General features: G+C 36.7%; 1 protein-coding gene across 4 annotated transcripts in view; it reads left to right on the forward strand.

Annotated features, from left to right (window-relative positions):
• ABCC9 (ATP binding cassette subfamily C member 9) overlaps positions 1 to 18724 on the forward strand; it is a 148540-nt gene that overhangs the window by 16841 nt on the left and 112975 nt on the right. For 3 of the 4 annotated variants that reach the window (XM_065940510.1, XM_065940526.1, XM_065940518.1), the window contains exons 6-13: positions 1489 to 1655; positions 2694 to 2936; positions 6219 to 6413; positions 8556 to 8708; positions 9202 to 9357; positions 9913 to 10047; positions 12776 to 12938; positions 18470 to 18510. In XM_065940510.1, the coding sequence (XP_065796582.1) occupies positions 1489 to 1655; positions 2694 to 2936; positions 6219 to 6413; positions 8556 to 8708; positions 9202 to 9357; positions 9913 to 10047; positions 12776 to 12938; positions 18470 to 18510 (1253 nt within the window). Of the gene's footprint in view, positions 1 to 1488; positions 1656 to 2693; positions 2945 to 6218; positions 6414 to 8555; positions 8709 to 9201; positions 9358 to 9912; positions 10048 to 12775; positions 12939 to 18469; positions 18511 to 18724 lie in introns of those variants that run through there. The other variant, XM_065940532.1, reaches the window with a different exon arrangement.

Below are 18724 nucleotides of genomic sequence, written 5' to 3' on the forward strand. Positions count from 1 at the left end.
TGATTTTAGAGGAAAAGTAATCTTTTGTACTTAATTACAGAATTGATATAGACTTTTTATATAAGACTTTATCAAGTGAGTGAGTTTGCTGCTATGGAAAGCTTTGCTTTCTCAGAGGTTTCTTTTTTAAAAATCATGAGTAGCTGTTGTAATTTATTGACAGACTTTTTTTCTGCATCAGTTGTAACTTATATTTCTGTTAAGGTGCTTCTGCTGATGTTCATTGATTGATTTTTCAAATGATAAAGTAACCACGCATACTGGACTAAGCCACATATGGTCATGGTTTGTTTTCTATGCTATATGTTGCTAGAGTTTATTTGTTAGGGTTTTTACATCTATCATGAGGGATATTGGTTGGGTTTTTTTTTTTTTTTCCTCAAAATAGTTTTGCCAGGTTTTAATATGTTGGGATACATAAATGAATTGGAAAATACTCGCTATTTTTATTTAATGAAGGACATTGTGTGAGATTAATTTTATTTCTTTCTTAAAAATTCAGTAAGATTCATCAGTGAAGTTATCTGGGTCTGGAGTTTTAACTCAGGAGGGATTTTAGATTATAAATTTATTTCTTTATTATAGACTCTTCAGAGTATCTGTTTCTGTCAGTTTGGGTAGTTACAGTTTTTGAGAAGATTTCTGTTTCATCTACATTTTTTGATTTATTGTCATAAAGTTGTTCAAGATACTCCCTGATTATCCTTTTTAAGTACATAGGAAATATAGGGATAACTTTTCCTTTATTCCTAATATTGGTCATTTGTGTTGTTTTCTCGATCAGTCTAGCTGGGGACTTATCAATTTTCTTGATCTTTTAAAAAAATCAACCTTATTGGTTTATTTACTCAATTATTCTTTTTCTGTTTTATTGCTTTTTACTATTATCTCTCATTTTTTAATTTTGTTCATTGTTCTTTCCCTACCTTTTTAAGGTGGAAACTTAGATCATTGATTTTGGATATGTCTTTTTTTTTTTCCCTAAAATAGATATCTAAAGTCATAAATTTTCCTCTCAGTATTGTTTTAGTTACAATTCCTAAATTTTCAATCTGCAGTATTTCCATTATAATTTAGTTAAAATATTTTCTAACTTCCTTGGTAATTTCTTTTTTAACGTGTGGTTAATTAGAAATGTATTGTTTAGTTTCCAAATGTTTGGAGATTTCTAGATATCTTAGTATGTGAAAATACCCCTTCCATTACCTCTGGCTGCTGTTCACACTCTATGATCCTCTACCCTTGAGTGTGAATGGGCCTGTGACTTCCTTCTAGCCAATATGGTTTGGCAGTGATGAAGATACCACATCTGTTGAGATTGCAGCCTTTGTTCATATCTGGGTTAATTCAAACAAAATTATCTGAAAATTGAATATCTTAAACTGTCTTTGTTATTAAAAAGTATTGTATTTATTTTGAGTTTTCAGTAAAATTTTTAAAAATAGCAGTGACAGGTTGTATCTTTTCTTTTTCTGTTTAATTTTCCAGCCTTATTCCTGTATTGGGTAATGGCCTTTATCACAAAAACCATAAAGCTGGTCAAATATTGGCAGTCTGGTTGGGGAATATCAGACCTGCGTTTCTGCATCACAGGCATAATGGTCATTTTGAATGGACTCTTGATGGCTGTGGAGATCAATGTCATTCGGGTCAGAGTAGGTATCTAATAATTTTCGTTTAGTTACTGGAGTTCAGAAGCAAATATTAAAGATCATGGCCAGCTTGGCATCATTAATATTCAAGAGCCTATACAATGCTATATCATTTATGTGTACAAATATAAAGATGAGCAATTACTAAGTTCAGACCATGAGTTTTCCAGAAATCTCAATATGACCCTGGAATCTATTGATTCAGTTGCAAATATTGATTGAGTGCCTAGGATGTGCCAAACTTTATGCTTAGTCCATATTATAGATTAAACTGTTTTCATCAGGAAGTTCCATCACCTGTAATTAGTCCAAAGCAAACCTGGCTCAATCAAATTAGTGTATTCTCAGAAATGTCAAGCTGATAAGAAGATAGCTTAATCCACTTTCCTCATTTCATTGATGAAGAAACTTTTGTAGACAGAACTCTAGCTTTATAAACAAAGTAATATGATCAAATCTCATACCCGGTCTGTGATTACAAACCTATTGTACTTCAGCCACATAACACTGCCTGTTACATTGTGTGACATACCAGTGATCTGTTTTTCAATGTTCATTTTCTGTCAGAGCACCCTGAATTTGCTCTGAATAGCAAGATACATGTTGCAATGGATAGTGGAAACAGTAAACATCAGCCAGACCACAAATTAATAGAGAGTGACTCAACAATGCTGTTGATAAAACATTTAAGCAATCTGCACAGTGTAAAAATCTTCATTTAGTTGACTAAATATCATGAAATATCAGGAAAGGATATCATGAAAGACTGATTTTTAATGATAACTCCTTTTTAAAGAGATAATTGATTTCTTTTAACATTCGCCTAAGTGTATTAAATATGAAATTCTGGAATTTAACTAGAATCTAGTCATAATAAAAGGGGACTTTTTTCTCAAAAGCATATTTCAGAAAGGGGAAAGAAGTGTGAAAATATAAAGATTGGCCTCATGAAATGAAAATGTAAAAATGGTTAAAAATTTATTTTTACTATGTGGGAAAAGAATGAGCTTAATTGTTACTCTGGAATTTTTCTTACCACAGAGATATGTGTTCTTCGTGAATCCGCAGAAAGTAAAGCCCCCTGAAGACCTTCAGGATCTGGGTGTGAGGTTTCTCCAACCATTCGTGAATTTACTGTCAAAAGCAACCTACTGGTGGATGAATACACTCATCATATCCGCTCATAAAAAGCCTATTGATCTGAAAGCAATTGGAAAATTACCAATAGCAATGAGAGCAGTAACAAACTACGTCTGTTTGAAAGATGCATATGAAGAACAAAAGGTAAGTCAGTAACTGTTTTTCATGCCCATGACTGTAGAGAGTGGGCCTGTTAATACAAAGGCACTAAGCTTAAATAATATTAAGCTCTTGTTGCTTAGTCGCTCAGTCTTGTCCGACTCTTTGTGACCACATGGGCTGTGGCCTGCCAGGCTCGTCTCTCCATGGGATTTCCCAGGCAGAGAATACTGGAGTGGGTTGACATTTCTTTTCTCCAGGGGATCTTCCCGACCCAGGGATCAAAGCCCTCTCCTGCATTGCTGGTGGATTCTCTTAAATAATAGTAAATAATATTTAGGGAGAGCAGATTTTCTCCATCTGTCTTTCCCAGTAGTTTTGAGTCATGTTAACTGGGCTGCTGGAAATACACTGGAAGAGCCAATGAAATATGTCATGTTAGCTGCCCCGTCACTACCTGAGGAGGGACAGAGAGTACTGTCTTTTCTCTGGCACCTAATGGAAAGTAAGAATTAAAATCAATAGTCATGTATGTCAAATCCTTGTCACCATGTAATGTTAATAATCCACGGAGTTTTCATTGTTTTGATTCAAGTATCTTAATAATTTTATTATTTAAAGGGAAAATGGATCATATCCATGAATAACTTTTGAGAAATGAAATTCTTAATTATTAATTCAAATTTGGACTCTGCATTTCAAAATTGGGGAATTAAATAAAGGGGCATCATCTGCCTATTCCATATATCACCCTATATGTCTGGCAAAATTGATTTCTTCTGGTATTTTCTGTGGGTATTTATAACTGCCTTTAAAAATTTAAATATGAGACTCTTTGGATAGTTTCAATTTGTATTTTTATCATTCTGAGTAGTCTTGTGTGCTATTCACAGTGGAAGATGTATTTTATATTGCTGTCACATACAAATATTATTGTAATTAAAATATGAATATTTACACCAACATTGGAAGGGAATACTGTATGGTGGATCAGTTAAAGAGTTTTTGGCTGTTCTAAATCTAGATCAACAAAGCATTTATGGTAAATGATGAAAATGACCTCTGTTTTGTGTCAGAAATGTGTGTTATGAAATTAATAATCCAGGAAATGGTTACTACAGATGAACCTGAGTCATGTCTCTGGTTTCACCTCTGGGAAAACTATTGCATAGTTTTTAAAAACTTCCAAATAAAGATTAATAATATAGTCTAAGCATAGCTTTAGTTTTCTGAATGCTCTTGATAACACAGATTTGCTTAAATATCAGTAAGCTTTAAAATATAATCGAATTATTCATCTCACAAGAAGTTGAATATGAAACACAATTGAACTCTACTGCATTGAGTTAGCTTCTTTGCCAAGACATAATTATGATTGTTCAAGTATTGAAATCTTTTCAACAAATGATTATAGAAGTATGAAGCCACGAGTTGGCCTAAGCAGATATACCATTCTTCATTTTGCGTCTCTTTAAGTAATAACTAGGAAGCATAAGTCTAACATAACTTTTAAAAGTATTGACCACATTTAATGGAGATAGGAAAAAGCAATTTGAAGCTGGGATTGATCCCAGAGGGAGAACCTGAAGAGACATGATCGATCCTGAAGGGTGGGTTCCCTGCCCGGTAATTAAACCTGGGTAACCTGGATGAAAACCAAGAGTCCTATCTACTAGACCACCAGGAGTTAGAGATAGAAGCATAGTGGCCCTGGCTCTTGCCCCTATTTGAAAGCGAGAATGTTTCAAGGAGGGAAAAACTGTAGTAACCGGTACAAAGTTCATTATTAGAGACATAACACAATGCATGGGAGAACATACAGGAAAACAGTTTGCTTATCTAACTCAGAACCAGGGCAGAGATACACACCCAGAGAAAAAGGGTATGGGCATCCTCTCTAGTGAGGAGGAGGGCAGTAAGTCAGAAGCTAGGCAGAGAGACACACCCGGAGAGGAGGTGGAGCATCCTGAGTGAGGAGGAGCTCAGTACCGAGGTGATGTAAATCAGTTATATAGTACAGTCTCTCTGGGTCTTTGTTTACCTTTGGCCAATTTCTTTCTTTCTTTCTTCACCCCTGACTGGTCCATGCACCCTCCCCAAGATGTGTGAGCAACTTTTCTCTAAGGTGGATCCCACCGCAGAGGCCTGTGGGTGCATGTCCACACTCATGGGGAGGGTTCCCCTCCCTTTTCAACCCCCAAGAAGCCTTCCGGCACATGTGCAGACAGGGAGGTCTTCTTTGACCTCAAGAGTGAGCACTTTATTTCTTTGCTTTAGCAGAGCTCAGCTTTTGCCACTAGCTTTATCTTTGCAGCGTCTGGGTGAGAACAAAAGCTCCCCTTGACAAACACCAGGTGTCTGGCCCAGAGGCACATGGTCTCCTGCCTCAGGATGATCTCTTTTGCTTAGCTTGTAATAATTTGATAAGTGAATCTCTTGTGACCTAATATCTTAGATCTTAACTAAACTTCAGAAATCTTAACTAGACTGTCAATAACCTGTACTTTGTATTTCACTATTTTCCATACAGCATCATTTGGTAATATTCATGACTGATATATTCATTTTCTAAATCAAAGGGGATTAAGCTTAATTTGGACTTTGGAAATTTAGGGTCATCCTTTGACAAAATAATACAAAATGTTGGGAAAATTTGCCTAGATACTCTTCATTCTCTTTCTTTCCTTAAAATGCATTCAGTAATGCATATTTATGGAATCTAAAAAAATGGTGATGAACCTATTTGCAAGAGCAAGAATAGAGATGCAGACATAGAGAATGGACTTGTGGACAGAGTGGAGAAAGGAGAGGGTGGGATGAATGGAGAAAGTAACATTAAAATGTATACATTACCATGTGGGAAATAGAAAGCTAGTGGGAAGTTGCTATATAACACAGGGAGCTCAGTCTGGTGGTCTGTGATAACTTAGTGGGGTGGGATGGGGGTGGGTGAGAGGCAGGCTGAAGAGACAGGGGATGTATGTATACTTATGGCTGACTATGACTTTGTACAGCAGAAATCAACACAGCATTGTTAAGCCATTAAGAATTAAATATATATATCACATACATATAAAGTTTTGGGATGTATTCAAAATTAAAATAACTAGCTAAATAAATGGAAATATATACTTAAAAATTAATTATCTATTGGTTGCAAGAATGCAGGAATACCAAACTATATGCAGTATATTGAAAGTAACTCAGTAACATTTATTTTTATCTTTTAAAATATAAGAAATATCAGAAGAGATTTGCATAGTAGCTAAGATTAATTGTCACTCTATCATTTTATTTTGGTTCATTAAATTTTTTTTTTCCTTTCAGAAAAAAGTGGCAGATGACCCAAATCGGACTCCATCTATATGGCTGGCAATGTACAGAGCTTTCGGGCGACCAATTCTACTTAGTAGCACGTTTCGTTATCTTGCCGACTTACTGGGTTTTGCCGGACCTCTCTGTATTTCTGGAATAGTTCAGCGTGTAAATGAAACCCAGAATGAAACAAATAACCCAACAGGAGTAAGTTTGTGGTGCCTTTGAACAGAAATATATTATTGGCAAATTTTTTTTGTTACTTTTTAAAATGCGGTTTTATGAGCAGTGCAAACAATCTCATTAACAGAGAATTGAATGCTTTTTAAAAGAAAGAAAACTGTAATTTTTCTTGTAGAGAAAAACATTACTGCATGTATTCATTGAGTGGATTTGGCCAACAAAATTATTTCTCAGATTCAGAGGCTATAAACATTTAATAGCATTTACTGTGTTCTGCAAATGATGCTCAGAAATTTCACATTGGTTATTTTATTAGATCTTTTTAGCAATCTTGTAAAGAATTTTCATGCATGAGTCCTTGGGGGTGGCTGAGTCACTTTTTTTTCCCTGATGGCTCAGATGGTAAAGAGTCTGTCTGCAATGTGGGAGGCCTGGGTTCGATCCCTTGGTTGGGAAAATCCCCTGGAGAAGAAAATAGCAACCCTTTCCAGTACCCTTGCCTGGAAAATCCCATGAACAGAGGAGCCTGGTAGGCTACAGTCTATGGGGGTCGCAAAGAGTTGGACATGACTGAGTGATTTCACTTTCAATAGCCAGTGATGTGGGCAATGTGATTTGATTTGGTTTCCTATATAGTGAAAGCCGTCATCTTGTTTCATAATGATCAGGTCAAGTCACATTATATTTTTATTAGACATTATGTTACTATTGGGGACTATATAGTGTAAAATATTTGCTGTTATAAATTTATAACCTTATATTTTCTGTTCTTGAGAAAGTCTGCATCATGAGCTTCCCAATTTCCTTCTAAAATAAGAATTGATTTCCCTAGTTTCACGTGTAGAAACTCTAGTCCAGCTGAATCAGTTTTCCTGTTTTATTGTCTCAATCTGATTTCCAGTCCTCTTTTTTTACCTATTGGAATTGTTCGCATTCCTAAAGCCTTCAGCAAATGCTGCCTTCTCATTGACGCCTTTTCTGATTGTCCTTGTTGGTGGAATTTGATTCTCCTTGGTCATCTCCTAACACATTGTTTGCTTCACATTGACACTTGCCATAAATGCCATTTATAATGAAGCATGTTATCTATGGATATGCTTATCTTTCTAGGCTGTGAGCTCTCTGAAGAGAATGACTACGAAGTTCCCATTTTTGCCCTCAAAACCCAGTTCCTTGAATATATTAGTGCTCAATTGTTACTAATGTGAACCAGCTATTTTACCATTGAATACATGTTTGTGATGTTTTATCCCTATTAGCCTGATTATATACAAGTATTGAAATCCCACATAGTAGCCAATCATCCCTGTACTTACGTGTATTAACCATGTATTTTTCTAAGAAGGAAGAAAATTTACACATTTGTGTGTGTCCCCCGGAAAGACGAGGAAGGGACCAGAAGTATTTAGAATTTAACTGATCGAAACCATAAAAAAAAAGTGGCTCAATTGACATGTTGTGTTTATCTGTTACTTTCCCCTCATTTCTAACAAATAAGTGACCATATGCTACTGTTAGAAACAAAAAGCTATCATTTGTATATTCTTATGGTGACTTCAGTTATAATCTGACCGAAATAGTTTTTAAGGTTATGTTTTGTCACTGAAATTGTCTTGTGGGCACAATAGCCAATTTATGTTTTTTTACCATTTATAATTTGTTTTCATTATATGAATTAAGATGAAGATCAGAAAAAGTCAACTGTGTAGACTTTATTATTTTAAATTAATAAGACTATGGAAATTGTATATTTGTCCCATTGGTCTTGCTGACATTGTAGGTTCTACTTCTAAATTACATACAATCTAAACTAACTTCTGTCTTGGTTTACTACTAATATTTTCCAGTTAACCAAGGTAGACTATATCTTTGTAGACAATGTATTAACTTTAAAAAGTTTAAATGTACCTTTTTCCCTACAGTCAGGCATTTCCAATAATCTTAATGATCAATTTGAAATTTTTTATGTTCAATTGGTTTGTGTTTGTATCTGTTGACATTATGAGGAAAAGCCAAAATTGCCTTGCTGTAACTCATTCTACTGCTGTATTATAAAGACATTGAATTTTTATATTAAGCAACCATGTATTATTTGATAAATGCAAACTATATACTGGTATATGAATAGTTTTAATTTATATCTTTTTTTTTTCCTTTTGGGATAAGGCTTCAGAAATCCTCTCATCAAAGGAATTTCTTGAAAATGCTTATGTTCTAGCAGTTCTTCTGTTCTTGGCTCTTATTCTGCAAAGGACATTTTTGCAGGCTTCCTACTATGTGACCATTGAGACTGGCATTAACCTCCGTGGAGCCTTGCTGGTATGTACAAGCTCTGAAGGATCCTGACCACAAACCATTCAGTGATAGGAATAGTTGAGAATTCAATTTTGTTTTTCTCCTTCTCTTTTCAGTTTGATATTATGACATCAATACTTTCAGGATCTACTTAATAAAAAAAAAACGTAAAGCTGATTAATAAACCCACTGAATTAAAAATACTTCTAGTAATATATTAACATATTTTGAAATCTTGCAGTTATTTACTTCTGTTACTGTTTGTTCCAGAGATTATGTTTAAATTTGAATATATGTTGAGATTATATCATCAGGAAAAATAAGTTTATATTTAGTTGAGGACTAAAAGTAACAATTTTGAAATAAAAATAATAGCTGACTTAAGATGGCATTATAGGGTTTTCTTGTTTTTTCCAGAAAATTTAAAAATGTTAGCTTTTTCAATGCAAATAAATAAGCATAGCGTTGATTTTTAAATTTTGAGCTTCAAATATGTTTTTTTTCCCCTTTTTTGCAGGCCATGATATATAATAAAATCCTTCGGCTTTCTACATCTAATTTATCCATGGGTGAGATGACCCTGGGTCAGATCAATAACTTGGTCGCCATTGAAACCAATCAGCTCATGTGGTTCTTGTTCCTGTGTCCCAATCTATGGGCCATGCCTGTTCAGGTAGATCAATATAAGTAAGATTCTTTGTTGAGGAAATAATAAGAAATTATCAGTTTTTAAATGTGTTTGCTTTTTCATTTGAAAAGCTAATATAATTCCAAATATGGAATGCTGATTTATGGTGGATGACAACGTTTTCCAGAAAAAGTTTGTGTCCTTTTAAAAGTTTGCTGACTGTTTCTGGTCAAAAGCGCCTTGGGACCCCTCTGCAACTTCATGTAGTAAATTGGTTCGACACCAGTTGTACACATCATGTTGCTAAGAATAAATTCCTACTGCTTAGCCTTCCCCAGATAAATCATCATGAAATCCTACTGTCACAGCTGAGTTGACTTCCAAATAAACTTAATAGTCGTTCAGTTGCTAAGTCGTATCCAACTGTTGGCGACCCCATGGACTGCAGCATACCAGACTCCCCTATCCTTCTCTGTCTCCCAGAGCTTGCTCAAATTTTTAAACTTAAGAAATGCTACAATTTCACTAAAAAAGACTTCCTTTTATGCAGTGGTCCCCACACCCCTGTTCTCTCGCCCCTTGCCTTGTGCGTTCCTTCAGATCATCATGGGAGTGATTCTTCTCTACAACTTGCTCGGGTCCAGCGCTCTGGTTGGTGCCGCTGTCATCGTGCTCCTTGCGCCAATTCAATACTTCATCGCTACAAAGTTGGCAGAAGCTCAGAAGAGCACTCTTGTAAGTAACATCTCTTGGAAACCTTATTAGGAAAATCTAGTAATGCGGTTTCGTTTTTAAATATATAGGAAATTAATACCACTCAGGGTTCTTGGGAAATCATTAGATTGAGATGAAATACCAATATTTCTTTTCCCTTCTTGGGCAGTGAATGTGCATGTTCTGGATTGCACAACAGTTTTTAAAAGTGGATTTGACATCTAAGATTTAATGACCTTAAACGCTAAATACCACCACAAAGCCTGATGTTTTTACAAGTCATGACGTGATGATGAGGCTTTAGATCTTGTAGATCACTTACTTACACTTACCATGTACTAGAGAATACACTTACTTGTGCATTTGATTACGTGTATATTGGATATCAATTACTGACGTGGGACAAATGGATCAAGGAATAAATAAAGGGCCAGATTTAGTGCTTCTGAAATTAAATGCTCTCAGGGTTGAGTCAGACCACGTGATGAGCTATGGAGTTACACTGAAATGTTTCAGTAGCAGCTGCTCTGCCTGAGTATGTTCATGGTCAACTTGGCAAGCAAGAAAAAGCTCAGTTATTGCCCCTTTCTGGCTTCAGTTGGGTTTCCCAGGTGGCGCAGTGGTAAAGAATCTGCCTGCCAATGCAGGAGATGCAAAAGATGATCCCTGGGTCAGGAAGATCCCCTGGAGTAGGAAATGGCAACCCACTCCAGTGTTCTTGCCTGGAAAATTCCATGGACAGAGGAGCCTGGCGGGCTGCAGTCCATGAGGCCGAAAAGAGTTGGACACAACTGAGCGCGTGCACACACACACACACACACACACACACACACACACACACACACACACTCTGGCTTCAGTTTGCCATGAAATCATTTTATTTGAGCAAGAATTGGCTTCTTTAAAAGAAATATTTGCAAATAATTATTGACATCATGTTTAGAAATAAAGTTTGATTAAATATGAGCAAGTTTGCCTACAAGTCAGGCATGAAATGTAGAGATGCTGCCACTGGTGGACCATTTTCCAACCTGGTGTTTCCACTGTGACAAGCAAGTCCCTTGTCATGCAAATGGTTTTTATCACTTGTTTTTCTGCTGCTTCTGGTGAGGTTACTCATTACTCTAGGACGTGAATACAGAAAGGTGTGGAAGAGAGACACAAAGAGGGGACATGACAATCTAACATCTGACTCTCATTTTGCCATTCATACTGTCGTCATTCACTCACCAGCAATCATGGATAGGCAATTAAGAGCCTCAGGAGACAAAAAGATGAATAAAATCAGGTCATTTGCTAATGCCATTTGCAGCAAAAGGGATGTGACGAGATTATCATCATAAATGAAGTAAGTCAGAAAGAAAAAGACAAATATTACATGACAACACTTAGGTGTGGAATCTGAAATATGACACAAATGAACCTATCTTTGAAACAGAAACAGAATCAGGGACATAGAGAACAGACAGGTGGTTCGCAAAGAGAAGGTCTTGGGAGCGGGATTGAGTGGGAGGTTGGGGTTAGCAGATATAAGGTTTTATATACAAAATGGATAAACAACAAGGTCCTCCTGTATAGCACAGGGAACTGTATTCAATATCCTATGATAAACCATAATGGAAAAGAACATTTAAAAATAATGTGTATGTATGTATATGTGTATATATATATATATATATATACACACATATATATATAAAATTGAGTCACTTTGTTGTACGGAAGTAATTAACACAATACTGAAACTCTACTATACTTCAAAAAAATCAGATCATGCGCTGCTTTTGCTTCTTTCTATCTACCTTCTGCCACTCTGCAGCTCCTTTTAAGAGTTCACAGGTGATACTGTACTTTCCTAGTAAATCTAATAGAATTTGGAGGAAGCTGAAAGAGTTGACTAAAGAGAGGCTTTTGTATCAGCCATGTCTCTACAGTTAATCCAAGTTGTTAGCAATCAGTAAATCTAATTTAGCAATATGTGAGACCAGGTTTGATCCCTGGGTCGAGAAGATCCCCTGGAAAAGGGAATGGCAACCCACTCCAGTAGTCTTGCTTGGAGAATCCCATGGACAGAGGAGCCTGGTGGGCTACAGTCCACGGGGTTGCAAAGAATTGGACACACCTGAGCAACTAACACAACACAATAACAACAAAATCTAATTTAGGCTCTGTGACAGAGCTTATGAAGAAGGAGGTAGGAATCTCTTGAAGTTAAAGGTAATAGGCTTGGTTTCACTAAGTGTCTTATGAAGACTCACTGCGAATACACACAAAGTGTACACTCACATTCCCAAATCAATAGTGACCTAACTTTTTTTTTACATTCATTGTTTCTCATCTCCTAAGCATGACTTATAGAGCTGAGGGGAGAATTAAATGATTTAGGTATGAGAAGGCACCCTTGGAAGTCTCTTTATCAACTCCTTACATGTCTGTGTGTGTTATCTGCAGACATCATTCAAGGAAATCATATGAAACTTAGGACACTGCTTTTATTTAAATCAAAGCAACAGAGGCATAAACAGTTTCTAGGTGGAAAGAAATTGGAGGCCGTCTCATTCAACTCTTCATTTTCATGTTGGAGGCAGAAGCACAGAGTTTCACTATTTCTCCTAGGAGTCTCACAGCCATCATTAGAGGCCAAGCCAGGCAGAAGTCAAGTTCTTCTCAATCCATATCCAGTAATGGCCTTGCCTCTCTGATTCACTTGGATGCAGCTTGCATTGTTTTTTATTTCTTCCTTTTATAGGATTATTCCACGGAGAGACTGAAGAAAACAAATGAAATACTGAAAGGCATCAAACTTCTGAAACTGTACGCCTGGGAGCACATCTTTTGCAAGAGTGTGGAAGAGACAAGAATGAAGGAACTCTCCAGCCTCAAAACCTTTGCTCTTTATACATCACTCTCCAGTAAGTTGCTGTCGCTCTGAGGACCACCAAAACCATGTGGTCTGTTTGGTGTGACTTAGGATCATTGAGACATTCTAGACATCAGAGGAAGTACACTTATTTTCTCCATTTGTGAGGTTCTGTAGCCACTAGCTAAACAAGGTTATTTAAATTTAATTTTTTTTTTGGATGTGGACCATTTTTAAAGTCTTTTTGAATTTGTTTTACGTTTTGGCTTCTGTTTTAAGTTTTGAGTTTTTGGCTGTGAGACATGTGGAATTTTAGCTCCCAGACCAGGGATCAAACCCACATCTTCTTCATTGAAAGGTGAAGTCTTAGTGACTGGACAGCCAGGGAAGTTCCTATTTAAATTTAAAGAGCAAAGTCAGGATAAGCTTAAAGTCAAGGAGAACTGAATTTGACTCTTTGCAAGTTTGTATCTTTGCCATGTTACTTGACATATGAAATCCTTGGTTTCTTCATCTGTAAGCTGGGGATGGTAATGATTAGGAGTCTGATCATTGAAACCCTCATTTCAGTTGCAGTTGGGATGCATAGTGGGTTTTCAGTAAAAATTTGCTTATAGAGAATAGACGTGTGGACCCAGGAGGAGGAAGGAGAGGTTGGAATGAATTGAGAGGACAGCATTGAAACATATACATTGCCATATGTAAAATTAGGTAGCAGTGGAAATTTGCCGTATGACACAAGGAGTTCAAATCCAGTACTCTGTGACAGTCTGGAGAAATGAGATGTCACTCCTCTAGAGGAAAGTGGAAGGTGGGAAGGTGGTTCAAGAGGGAAGGGGCATATGTATACGTATGGATGATTCATGTTGATGTATGGCAGAAACCAACACAGTATTATAAAGCAATTATCCCCCAATTTTTAAAAAATGTAAATTAAAAAAATATCAATTGGAAAAATATAAATAAATAAATTGATTTGGCTATATTACTATTGATTTTATCCCCTAACATCCTTAAAAATTATCTGCGGTTGTCTTCCCTGTCTCTTGGGGAGCTTATGATATTATATTTCCTTGAACATTGCACTTGAAATGCCAGTTTTGGAAACTGAGGAGGAAAAAAGTCAACATTTCCAGGTGAAAAAAGCCAAACTGCATTTACATAAAACCCTCTTTTTCCAGTACATGCTTAGGACTTTTTAAATACAAAGCTTTTACTCCACAACTCTAATTTTTAAAACATGATTGTTTCAAAACTATTGTTGTTGTTTTCCTCAAAGGGTGACACTGAGTACTTGTAAAGAATGAGTTCATGTTAGTAGAATTCTTATGAACGTAGCCAAACTACTCCCACTAATGTTTGATTTAGTTTGTATGTCAGTTTTGCTCCTTTGTATTGTTCTCAAGACTTTATTTGGAGGTTTATAGATGGTTTCCTCTTGAATTCTAAACTCCTTGAGTCCTTAGAGGTTATAAACACTTCTTTTGTGAAATGGATGTAAGGAAAGTGTTTGGTTTATATAGCTCATTTATTTTAGCCCTAATGCTGGATACATTAGAAAGGAAACGGGAAGGAGATTTATATCCCAGTTCTGCACCACGACTCATAGAGTGTCAAAATGCTCGAAGATGAAATGATTGATATCTACTTGCTTATATGATAGAACTGTAAGCTGCTCGCTCCTAAAATCTATTTCTGTCTGCAGTATACTAAAGTTCTCATGGGGTAGATGGATGTGGCCAGAAATGGTGATGATGATAGTAATAGTAATTATGATAATAATAACAAAAACATTTTGAGATATTCAGTCAGTTTTGCTATAAGTGACTTTATATATATATATTCCTATTTAGTCCTCACAGCAGCCCAGTGATTTTGATTCCATTATTAACTTCATTTTGCAAATTAGAAGATTGAGGTTAGAGCTTAAATAACTTGAATTTCCCCCAAATCATCCAGCGGCTAAACAATAGAGGTGGGTTGTTTAACTCAACCCAGTTATATAAGATTTGGGTTAGTCTTTGAAAGTCAGAGACAAAAGAGGAGAGGACAGAGGAGACTATACTAGAAACAAAAAGCAAAGAAATCATGAAGGTCAAAGAGCATAGTCACTTTTTTATGATTGTACGCAGCAGGAATTCTTGGTGCAATGATGTGAAGTTCCACTTACACCATGCCCAAGTTTTATAATTTGATTACTTAGAGTGTTGGTAGTAGTGAAGAGCTTCCGCTATGTGAGTTGAATACAGCTGATTGTAAATCTCACCTCTGCCACTACATACCAGGTTGGCTTTGATCAAATCACCACTTCTCTTCTCCGAGCCTCGTTTTTTTTCATCCGTAACATTGGATGATAAAAATCCCTATCGTGTAGGATTGTGATAAAGATGACAATAGATTAAAGAATGCCGCAGATGTTGGTTGACTTGTTGACTGACTCTATTCCAGGCAGTATGTCAAGTGCTTTGTACTCATTGTGGATAAAGCCCCTGGCAAGTGGGCTAGTGTTCAGTAACCTCACTCCCTCAGTTTCCTCCTCTAAAAATTGGTATAATAAAAATAATGCCTTTCTCAGGACTTCCCTGGTGGTCCAGTGTTTTAAGACGTCACCTTCCAATGCAGACGGTGCAGGTTCAACCCCTGGTCAGGGAGCTAAGATCCTACATGCCTTGCAGCCAAAAAACCAAAACGTAAAACAGAAGCAGTGTTCTAACAAATTCAGTAACATACTTAAAAGATGGTTCACATCAAAAAATCTTTTTAAAAAAAAAGAAGAGAGAGAATACCTTCTCACAGGTATATTGTGAGAATCAAATGAAACAGCAAATGTGGCACTGTTCTGTAACTGTTAAAAATATTTTATAAATGGTATTTGCAGAAAACCATAAGAAAAAAATGAAAGAAAAATGTCAGCCATACAACACAGTGGGTATTGTTGGGTCTTGGAGTGCAGGCTGACCTGAAATGAAATCCTGCCTCGGTGCCTGTCCACTCTGCACCCTTGGTCAGCGTTTGGTGGCATCTCAGTTTCCTCATTAGGAAGTTGGGCTGTATTAAGCATTCCTGGGGGAATTCAGTAAGATAATGTACATAAAAATGCTCAATCCATGGTATCGGAAAATATTGAAAAATAAACGGGACAAATGCTAATAGAACTGAAAAATCCATCTCTATGAATCAGTGTTCTTTCCACTAGAGATGATATCTGGGGGCAAAAGAAATTCTGTTGAATCATTTCCTAATCTCCACTGCCAAAGGGATATGTGCTGTTTATGGATTTAATTTATTGGCAAAAAAAAGAGTGATTTTTTCTCCCTTCACTTTGATAGAGGTTTACATGGAGAAGTGGGAAGAACATGAAGCTTTTGACCAGAAAAGTGTGGGTTTTAATCCAAGCTGTGTCATCTCCTAGTTTAGAATCTTGCCTTTTACTCATCCTTGCTGTTTTCTTTATTGCGCGGGGGTAGTTGTAATCATTAAATAGGAGAATGCACGTGAAGGTGCTCCTTATCATAGGTGAGTAATTGTGAGTTGCTGGGTAGTGGCAGAGCGAAGTGGTGGTGAGCATGGTCTGAGAAGCCCAGCTGTGTGACCTCTTGCGTTTCATTCTCATCTTTATGCTGAGATAGAGATGGTGCCGCTTCCTGCATTGGGTACAGAGTGCCAGATAAGTAGTTTTTAATAAAATAGCAGCTGTTCTCGCACTCCCTCATCCAGAGATAACTTATTTAAAGATATTTAGAATGAGTCATAAATAATGATGTGAAGGAAAAGAAAGAAATACACCTAGAAAAAAATAAGGTAACACTAGGCAGAGAAAGATGATGGAAACACAGCTCTTCATCTGTACTATTATGATCTCAGAACTGTGTTTGGATTGCTGGTACCATACAAGAATTCAGATTTGGTAGCTAAGCCTCTTCTGGACCTTTAAAAGCACAGGCTGAGTCTGTACATGGTGGTAAGGACAGTTTATGAAAACAGATCATGAGAGCTGGTGGTGATTTTTGGATGGATTCTCTTTTTTATTAATTAATTTTTATTGACGTGTAGGTGCTTTGCAGTGTTGTGTTAATTTCTGACCTACAGCAAAAAATGATTCAGCCATATATACATACATGTATCCCCTCCTTCTTGGATTTCCTTCCTGTTTAGGATAACAAGGTACATTAAGTCCAGTTCCCTGTGCTATACCATAGGTTCTTGTTGGTTACCTATTTTACACATAGTATTAATAGTGTATATGTATCAATCCCAGTTTCCCAGTTCCTCCCACCCTACTCCTTTCCCCCTTGGTATCCATACATTTGTTCTCTATGTCTGGGTCTGTTTTTCTGGTTTGCACATAAGGTCTTCTATACCATCTTTCTAGATTCCACATATATGCATTAATACACTATACTTGTTTTTCTTTTTCTGACTTTACTCTGTATAGATGGACTCTTCTGAGTGTTGAGGAAATTAGATTCTAGTTCTTACTGTGCCGTTGCCTGGCTCTATTACCAACAGTGCAGTTGCTTTGTGGTTCTCTGTCCCTAAAACTCTATGTTTTATGACAAAATAACTACAAATCATCAACTTGGCTTTTGATTTTTTTTCCTATTACTTCCAAATACAAGTATTTTAGCCTAAATCTGAGTTTTTCTTATTTCAGTTCTGCGTATCATGCTTATCAAATGATAGTGCACTATAGTCCTGGAGAGAGATTTAAACAAGCAGAGTGTCCAGGATATGGAGTTATTTTATCAAACAAAAGGTCTCTAAGTGAAAACTAATATCGCTTCGGGAGAGAGATTTTTCACATAATGTCAAATTCTTGCTTTTTGTCTGTGTGTGAAAATAAAAGTGTTAACCGCTCAGTGTGTCTCTTTGCAAACTCATGGACTGCAGCCCTCCAGGCTCCTCTGTCCATGGGATTCTCCAGACAAGAATACTGGAGTGGATTGCCATTCCCTTCTTCACGGGATCTTCCTGACTCAGGGATCAAACCCGGGTCTCCTGCATTGCAGGCAGATTCTTCACCATCTCAGCCACCAGGGAAGCCCCCTTTATCTGTGTAATATCCCAGCTTTCATATTTTTAAATTAGTTTAGTGGAAACAAAATGTAGACTGTAAATACTCTGAAGAATGTGTATTTGTTAAGTTCTAATAACTTATTAAAGGATTATTTTGTTTAAATTTTGCTCTTTGTAATGTTTCATAAAAATATAATTGAGGGGGACTTCCCTGGTAGTCCAGTGCTTCTTAAGCTTCCACACTTCCAATGCAGGGGGTGGGGGTTCCATGCTGGGGAACTAAGATCCAGCTTGCTGTGTGGCTCAGCCAAAAAAAGAAATCGATGCTCAAGACTCATTTTTCAATAAACTAGAGCATTTTCTGGTTAAGACTCATGTGTGGGAGTTCACAACTGTGAACCAAGAAATACCAACTGGGAAATGTTTGTGGACTCAAAGACAAAATGTTATGTAATGCACTCAGTCCTTGAATGTCTTCAAGGAAAGTTAAAATAATAATGATTAATTAAAGCTCCTGAAGAGGTTTCACAGTTCAATGACACTAATGCCTTTGCTTTCTTTCCACAGTCTTCATGAACGCGGCAATTCCTATAGCAGCTGTTCTGGCTGTAAGACATGTTTTCTTACCTTTATAAATGGAACCAATTCAGTGTTTAGAAATGACTTAGGAATAAGCATGTGTGGGTGGTAACATGTATTACCACCTTTTTGCTGTCCCCACTGTGATGGTTCTAATCTGGGGTTTCTCAACCATGGCACTATGGAACTTTGGGCTCAATAATTAATTCTTTGTGGCTCTGCATTAGGATGTCTAGCAGCATC

Source organism: Muntiacus reevesi, chromosome 1 (genome assembly GCF_963930625.1).
Source record: "Muntiacus reevesi chromosome 1, mMunRee1.1, whole genome shotgun sequence".
In the NCBI taxonomy this organism is placed as follows: Eukaryota; Metazoa; Chordata; class Mammalia; order Artiodactyla; family Cervidae; genus Muntiacus; species Muntiacus reevesi.